The sequence below is a fragment of the Salvelinus sp. IW2-2015 genome, linkage group LG4q.1:29 (assembly GCF_002910315.2).
Source record: "Salvelinus sp. IW2-2015 linkage group LG4q.1:29, ASM291031v2, whole genome shotgun sequence".
Taxonomy (NCBI): Eukaryota; Metazoa; Chordata; class Actinopteri; order Salmoniformes; family Salmonidae; genus Salvelinus; species Salvelinus sp. IW2-2015.
In genome coordinates this window covers 37,586,332-37,594,995 of record NC_036842.1, presented here as the reverse complement: position 1 = coordinate 37,594,995, position 8,664 = coordinate 37,586,332, and the positions used below count along the sequence as shown (strand labels likewise).

Sequence of the window (8,664 nt, the reverse complement as noted above, 5' to 3'; positions counted from 1 at the left end):
TATCTCCATCATAACATTTTACAACAGTTCAGATTTAATATGAATATTAAATATWAAAAAATTCTCAATAAAACGGTAAAGGTAGTCAAAAGATGTAGGCTATATTAAATGTAGTCACTAAAACACCATGTACCGCGAGTGTAGTCAGGTATATTGGTATGGCAAATTGTGGATTGTAATATTCGGGACAAACCTTCTAAACTTTATGAGGTGATTATGATGAGAAACCAAATGCTGATAATGACAGTAGAAAACAGTAGCGGTTTCAGGACATTTATTACAGAGAAAGGGAAAACAAGTATRTATCTCAATACAGAAGACCAAGCCTAACCCAGATCTTTGGAGAGGTATGGACACAGCGCCAGACAACACCACTGGGTGTGGGTTTTCCTATTTACATCTATAGAAATGTAAGAGGATCACTGAACAATGCTGACACCTGACACAACAGTAGGGAGAGGAMCTAAAAAGGGGGAATGGGTTTGACGGGGGTAGGGGGGGACAATCTGCCTGGGGCCACATTTATATCCCTTGGTATTTTGAATCAGCAAGTCTTGTAAACTTAGTTACGACCACATTTTTTTCAATTTCACCATACAAATTTCGTAACCAAGGGTATTGAGAGATCGATCACAGTTCTGTCTGAAAAGTTGTGGAATGAAAAAAAGGACAGAAAGGAAGTGGAGGATGTCTGAACCCCAGGGGTGCCAGATGAAGGTGGAGAGCGTCAGAGAGGAGGAGGAGGAGGAAGAGTGAGGGAGTGTCTAGAGTGTAGTCATGTCGTTGAGAGCCAGGTCAAGCTCCTCACTGAGGGCTTTACCCTTCAGCTTCTGAGCGTACACCTCGTCTGGAGGGAGGGATGAACACAGACGACAGAAAGATGGACAGAAAGATGGACAGACACACACAAGATGGAAACAGAACAAGGTGAATGAAAAAAGAAAAAAAGTTCAAGAAAAGAAAAGTCAGATAACAGAAATCTYAACTTCAAAAAGGATTATGCACGTCTAAAGAAATTATAATAAAATGCAAAATCCAAAAATAACTTTTCCACCAAATTCCTTCAGCAGTAGCAATCTGACAATCAAATACCTTACAAAAATTCTAGATTTGTAAAAAAATAAATGAACCAAATTCCAAAAATGTTAGAATATTAATAAGTTGCGTATCATTAACACAGAATCAAACCGTTAACACAACGCACTCCAGTTTAAAAATCAACTAAAACTCATCCTTCAGGAAAAGACAAATCCACTCAAGGTTATCAGGGTCATRCAGCATCAAAAGCCATGTTCCAATTCAAATTCCTCAAACAAAACACCAGATAACACCAACTGAACAGGCATGCTCCACTTCAAACTAGGGATGTGACAAATGGGAAAAAAATTAATCTTAACATTTAAATTGCTATTTATTTTTAAATAACTTTTACGTTAAAACGATAAGAAAAATGCATAGAATTCCACGTGAGTTTACAATGCAGCCGTGCTGCTGCCAGCAACGGGTCTCACGGTGCGTCCCTTTCCGATGGTTAAGCATTGCACCTGTACCACCATTACTGAGCCTCAATTCCACCTGGCAAAGTTTGCATTTCCTTCTCATTAAACTTCAAAAATTATTGCCATACAGGACTTCACTGCTGTCACTTGCCTTTCTCTGATTCTTGGGTTCTCTTAAAGTTAAGGATCCCAATTTTGTTTAAAAGTTAAGTCACATCAATAATTCAAACTCCTTGAACAACACACCAGATAACACCTACTGAACAGCCTTGTTCCACTTCAAACTCCTTGAACAACACACCAGATAACACCTACTGAACAGCCTTGTTCCACTTCAAACTCCTTGAACAACACACCAGATAACACCTACTCACACTCATGCATGACATTTCCAAAGTCTGCCAAAATGCAACAAGACATTAAGCTCTCCACAACAAGCCCATTCTTATTGCTAAATAACCACTCATTTGATTGAGTAACTGTGGATGAAATCGACAACACCCTAACGTATATAAGAAATAAGGCAAAACCTTGGAAGAATCCAACTTGCTCGTAGTCCAAGTACTACAACTCAAATCTAACCTTATAGAATCTAATCAATCAGTCAAACTGATCAATATGAGGTAAGGCAACACCAAGGGCTCCCGAGTGGCGCAGCGGTCTAAGGCACTGCATCTCAGAGGCGTCACTACAGACCCTGGTTCGATTCCAGGCTGTATCACAACCGGCCGTGAYTGGGAGTCCCATAGGGCGGCGCACAATTGGCCCAGTGTCGTCCGGGTTAGGCCGTCATTGTAAATAAGAATTTGTTCTTAACTGACTTGTCTAGTTAAATAAAAAGGTTACATAATTATAATAATAACCAGACAGGATAAGCAATTGAAAGTGAAGCTGTGGCTCCACAGTTATGCTCCAATCAAACAGGCAGCCAAAATCTGATCTTTTGCCCAATTATTGGCAAAGGAGCTGATCTGATTGGTCAAAAGACCGGCTACTGGAAAAAGTTCAGAATTATWGGCTGCCTGTGTAAACGCAGCCTTACAGGCAGACTATTATTCTTCAGAGCTAAAGACTCAGAATCTACACATTTGTCTAYCTGGCACAATCATACGGAATGCCCATCATTGATTTCAACTGCAATCTGTTCTAYTTAGATCCCTGGACAACAGAGCCAGGTTAATGGGAGTTAATCTACCAAATAATTGGTTAATCTATTAAACCCATATTAATAAATCCATTCACATTGGTGCTCCTCTGTTTCTAACGGTACTCAAAGTTGGAAGGTAAATTGTAAATTACTATCTACAATGCTGCTCGACTATTTCGAGTCTTTATTAATGATTGAAACATACAGGTATGTTACCGCTATAATACACTACTAACAAGTCATGCGAGGGTACCCAACAGGCTTCAGTGTTACAACTCATGGTTATAGGGGCAAATCTTTCTGTTAGTGAAACGTCTGTTACGCTATCACAAATGAAACATAAGAGTGAGTCCAAATGGCACCCTCCCCCCCCCCCCATAGGGCTCTGGTCAAACGAAGTGCACTATACAGGGATTAGGGTGCCATATTAGGGTGCCATTTTGGGATTCAGATAAAGTGAATGGGTTGCTGAAAATGCAGTTAGTGACATCAGCTCCTGGGAACTCCAAGAGGCGTTAATGTTTGTGAATGAAAGAAGCGTTGAAAACGTACCTTCCAAATCATCAATGGTTTTCTCAAGCTTAGCCACAGACCTCTCCGCAAACTCAGCACGCGTCTCAGCCTGGGGGGGGGGGGGAGCATCCGAGCACAATGCTTCTCAAATACATTTTTCCAAGCACCAAATTACATATCTACGTAATATCTTGGTTAACATTAGGTTGCATAAGAGTGGGAGGAAGATAAGAGGCTTTAAGATACCATTTGAAGAACCATTCATACTAAAATATTAGATGTGGTGACCCTACAGTACCCACCTCTTTAAGTTTGTCGGTAAGAACTTTGATTTCCTCTTCATATTTGTCCTCCTTTTGTGAGTACTAGAAGTGAAATAATGGAGATTCATATTAGCACAAGAGTTATGACGAGAGCTTCTCCTTAAACATTCACAACTTAAAATATATGGCAGTATTCTAGTTCAAATATAGACAGTCAATACACATGTATGTATTTATTTTATGACAACGTCTACAGTGTAGCATTCAATTAATAGCCTACTGTTCACATCCACTAAAGTAAACACTATTGGATAAAGATTCCATTAATGAAAATGAGGGCTACAACAAGAGCTGAAAGGTTGGCTAGGTAGGAGAGGGAATACGACACGAGAGCTGAAAAGGTGGCTAGGGAGGAGAGGAGACTACGACACGAGAGCTGAAAGGTTGGCTAGGGAGGAGAGGAGACTACGACACGAGAGCTGAAAGGTTGGCTAGGGAGAGGAGACTACGACACGAGAGCTGAAAGGTTGGCTAGGGAGAGGAGAGACTACGACACGAGAGCTGAAAGGTTGGCTAGGGAGGAGAGGAGACTACGACACGAGAGCTGAAAGGTTGGCTTAGGGAGAGGAGACTACGACACGAGAGCTGAAAGGTTGGCTAGGGAAGAGGAGACTACGACACGAGAGCTGAAAGGTTGGCTAGGGAGGAGAGGAGACTACGACACGAGAGCTGAAAGGTTGGCTAGGGAGAGGAGACTACGACACGAGAGCTGAAAGGTTGGCTAGGGAGAGGAGACTACACACGAGAAGCTGAAAGGTTGGCTAGGGAGGAGAGGAGACTACGACACGAGAGCTGAAAGGTTGGCTAGGGAGGAGAGGAGACTCGACACGAGAGCTGAAAGGTTGGCTAGGAGGAGAGGAGAACTACGACACGAGAGCTGAAAGGTTGGCTAGGGAGGAGAGGAGACTACGACACGAGAGCTGAAAGGTTGGCTAGGGAGGAGAGGAGACACGACACGAGAGCTGAAAGGTTGGCTAGGGAGGAGAGGAGACTGCGACACGAGAGCTGAAAGGTTGGCTAGGGAGGAGAGGAGACTACGACACGAGAGCTGAAAGGTTGGCTAGGGAGGAGAGGAGACTACGACACGAGAGCTGAAAGGTTGCTAGGGAGGAGAGGAGACTACGACACGAGAGCTGAAAGGTTGGCTAGGGAGGAGAGGAATACGACACGAGAGCTGAAAGGTTGGCTAGGGAGGAGAGGAGACTACGACACGAGAGCTGAAAGGTTGGCTAGGGAGGAGAGGAGACTACGACACGAGAGCTGAAAGGTTGGCTAGGGAGGAAAGGAGACTACGACACGAGAGCTGAAAGGTTGGCTAGGGAGGAGAGGAGACTACGACACGAGAGCTGAAAGGTTGGCTAGGGAGAGCAGACTGCGACACGAGAGCTGAAAGGTTGGCTAGGGAGAGGAGACTGCGACACGAGAGCTGAAAGGTTGGCTAGGGAGAGGAGACTGCGACACGAGAGCTGAAAGGTTGGCTAGGGAGAGGAGACTGCGACACGAGAGCTGAAAGGTTGGCTAGGGAGAGGAGACGCAACACGAGAGCTGAAAGGTTGGCTAGGGAGAGGAGACTGCGAACACGAGAGCTGAAAGGTTGGCTAGGGAGAGGAGACTGCAACACGAGAGCTGAAAGGTTGGCTAGGGAGGAGAGGAGACCTGCAACACGAGAGCTGAAAGGTTGGCTAGGGAGGAGAAGGAGACTGCAACACGAGAGCTGAAAGGTTGGCTAGGCAGGAGAGGAGACTACGACACGAGAGCTGAAAGGTTGGCTAGGCAGGAGAGGAGACTGCAACACGAGAGCTGAAAGGTTGGCTAGGCAGGAGAAGGAGACTGCAACACGAGAGCTGAAAGGTTGGCTAGGCAGGAGAGCAGACTGCAACACGAGAGCTGAAAGGTTGGCTGGGAAAACGAAACTAAGAGGGCTAGCTAAAGTCTCAGTGTAGGCTTGTCATAATGCAAGCGGGTCCTAAGAACAAAACATCAAACTCTCCTCAATCAATCTTCTGCTTTTAAATGTATTTTACACCCATCTAACGTTATGCCTGGACTACAGGTCAATCCCTACACTTTTTTAAAATCAATGTTATGGATTTTTAAAAAGTATATAGATATTTTGAGAGGATGGCTTGTGTGTAACCATTTAAATTTGACACTACGCTGTATTCTGTGCATATGACAAATAAACATGTATTATAGCTAGATATCCTACACTAAGACTGTGTGTTGAGGGGCATCTGTGTGTGTTTTATCCAGCATCGTATCTGTATCTGACCTTCGGGCCCAGCTTACTTCCCCTCTCCTACAGTACCTTCTCAGCCTGGGCCTCCAGAGACTTCAAGTTGTTGGTGACATTTTTCAACTCTTCCTCAAGATCACCAGATTTACTGTGCAACAGCAGGAGGGAGGGAGGAAAATGAGGGAAAAGAAAGGAGAGAGAGCGTTTTGAGAGGGAGGAGAGGACATGACCAAGGAGACTCTGGTCTGGATACTCCAACCCAGTGCCTATTAGGGAGAGTGCATTGGCAGAAGAATAAAACTTACCTGAAGGGGTTAATGACACACTTACCTGAAGGGGTTAATGTCACCTACCCATCAGATGGAAGGGTTAAATCAGGATCCTTGATGGATAATATCTGACAAATTATTTCCTATACTTAGAGTATATGATTTTTACAAATACATGTATAAAATCCATACATGTATAATCTGTATGCCTCAATCTCAAGTATCACATCAAGGATCCCATTGGCTTCAGGTTGAAGATATGGCGAGGGACAGTATGGCTTGTAGGACATTAGTCCTTTTGTACCACAGCAATACTGTCACGTCAACCACCAGGGGAGCCCTCCATGGAGCACAGCTGCGAGGCAGAGAGGCTTGGAGGGCGAGTMAAGGGCATAAGCCAGAGGAGCGGAGGAGAGCAGAAAGGAAGCAGGTATTAAAGAGGTTTGGAACCGGGACGTTTGTCCTGGTACGGGGGGGCAGACAGTACCTCATCCTCTCCGCACATCATGGACTTCAAATTCTGGTCCATGAGTCTAAGCTCTTCCTCCAGCTCCCTGACTCGACTGGGTTAGTCCACAGTCAGGTAGGTAGGGGTGTAGGAGGTGGGGGCAGGAGGGGTCAGGGAACCCACACACAAGGTGATCCGAGGTGGAGGGGTGTTGGTGGTGTTGGAGTCAGGCATGCATTACATAAAACACAAGGGGAGAAAACACACACATTCAGGTGCCTGTTGTGGTTAGTGTATCCCATTGTCTCGTGTTTCCCACGGGGGGGGGGGGAGTGTTCTGTCACATTGACCATATTATTAACCACATTGGAAGACCAATTGATTCTGAGTTAGGGCATATAACATTTATATGTGAAAACGACTCCTAAGATGAGTACTTTAAGATTTTCCAAACTCACTTGCCCTGCTCGTGTTTTAAGTCCACAATGTAAGGGGGGGGGGGGGTTAATGGTTATGGACCAATGTAGGCCCGCGGACCAAACAAAATTAGAAGAAAAAAGTAATTGGGAATTCAGTTGGGGTCTCAACTTACTGTTGACAGTTAGAATAATAGAATACACAAGGTGGAATTTCAAATTTTGGTTGTGCATCAGCAGTCACTCAATTAGCCCATGTCTGCTAAAAAAAAATGTAATTAGTCTAGAGGCCAGCTAACTAAACTTGTAGGAAGCATGGTCGCAGGCCCACGAGCCACTGCAGCCCCTCATGATGGAGTCCAGTTTAATGTGGCCCCCACCCACATCAGAGTTGCCCATCCCTGTGCTAGATGGCGATGGACATAGATCAGCCAACTAAAACCAGTGTAAAAAAACAACAACAATGAATCCACTTCTGCCATAGACATCCAGTCAAGTCCCGTTCTGAGGCGCTGTGAGAACAGACTGTTCGACAGAAAGAGAGACTGCTGGTGGACGAGGTTAGGACATTAGTGTCATGGTGTATCATGGGACTACCTGGGAATAAATATATGTTTTGCTGTCAGTTAAAGGGACGGCTACTGGTTAAAGGGACGGCTACTGGTTAAAGGGACGGCTACTGGTTAAAGGGACGGCTACTGGTTAAAGGGACGGCTACTGGACTCTCCGTTGTTAAACCAAACGAAATCAATACACCCACGGAGGTCATTAGCTTGTTTCAGTTGCCATCCAATCATGAGTAATTTTATTAACAGGAAGGTGGGTCCATGCAACAAGTCAAATTAATATTAACATAATTTTTCAGGAGAGGCCTCATCAATGTATATTTCAAAATGCATTAGATGGTTAGGTGCGACACGCCATGATAAAAATATATGCGTAAATTCCCAAATGTGCTCAAGTAAATAAGAGATGGGCCTAGTAAAGTCTACTGATGAACCATCAACATGTCATTCACATTAAAACACCACATTTGCCTTAAACAACCACATTTCAATGGAACTGAAATACGAGGAATTTGTTGGTTTTAACAAAGTTTTTAAGTGCGATATCCAGCACTGTGTTCTGATTCGCCACCCTTCTCCCAAAGCGTACACTTGATTGGATGAACTTTAAAAATGGTGAAAACTCACTCCAGCCAATGCTTACATCAATCATTTGCTGTTAAATCCCCGACGGGAAGTGTGCAAGTTCACACTTCTAGAAAAGGGTGGAGAATAGGGACTAAGACATGGAAATTGGCATACTATTCCCTATATAATGCACTACTTTTGACCAGAGCCCTATGGGACCCGGTCAAAAGTAGTGCACTATAAAAGGGAATACGGTGCCGTTTGTGTGTCAGTAATGAAGGAGGGTAAACTTACGCCTCAGCCACCTCAGCACGCTCCTCAGAGCGCTCAAGGTCACCCTCAAGGATCACCAGCTTACGGGCCACCTGTAGTCAGACAAAACACACATTAAAGTACACAGGCCAAACACTTCCAATAACTTCCAACACACACGAAACTATTCCCATGCAACATCTGAACAGAGATGGTGGCACTAAGAATGTGCAGAAACAGACCTTCAAGCTGGCACAAGCATCAAAACACCCCAAACTAAATTCTGTATTGACCAGTACATTGAATAGTCAAAAAGAAAATGAAGAGGGAGGAAAAAAACCAAGAGATTTAATTTAAGAATTTAAGAGAAATCATTAAATAAAAATGTAATAAAAAGTTCTTACGATGAGGGGCGGTAGCGGTGGGTT

The 8,664-nt window shown here is 44.2% G+C and overlaps 1 protein-coding gene and 3 long non-coding RNA genes across 4 annotated transcripts in view; 1 reads left to right on the top strand and 3 right to left on the bottom strand.

Annotated features, from left to right (window-relative positions):
- Nucleotides 1-257: 257 nt before the first annotated feature.
- Nucleotides 258-8,664, bottom strand: part of tpm2 (tropomyosin 2 (beta)) — a 30,928-nt gene continuing 22,521 nt past the window's right edge. The window contains 5 exon segments of the mRNA XM_023984656.2: nt 258-847; nt 3,199-3,268; nt 3,462-3,524; nt 5,791-5,866; nt 8,279-8,349. Coding sequence (XP_023840424.1) covers nt 765-847; nt 3,199-3,268; nt 3,462-3,524; nt 5,791-5,866; nt 8,279-8,349 — 363 coding nt within the window. The 3' untranslated portion in view covers nt 258-764.
- LOC111961951 (uncharacterized) lies at nt 1,387-3,192 on the bottom strand. Its single transcript, XR_002877057.2, has 2 exons — nt 1,866-3,192; nt 1,387-1,755 (listed from the first exon to the last, which is right to left on the bottom strand). It is a non-coding gene; the product is annotated as an uncharacterized lncRNA (long non-coding RNA).
- On the bottom strand, nt 4,762-5,784 carry LOC139027529 (uncharacterized). The gene is made up of 2 exons (XR_011479635.1): nt 5,184-5,784; nt 4,762-5,138 (listed from the first exon to the last, which is right to left on the bottom strand). It is a non-coding gene; the product is annotated as an uncharacterized lncRNA (long non-coding RNA).
- On the top strand, nt 4,925-5,444 carry LOC139027530 (uncharacterized). The gene is made up of 3 exons (XR_011479638.1): nt 4,925-4,995; nt 5,076-5,115; nt 5,377-5,444. It is a non-coding gene; the product is annotated as an uncharacterized lncRNA (long non-coding RNA).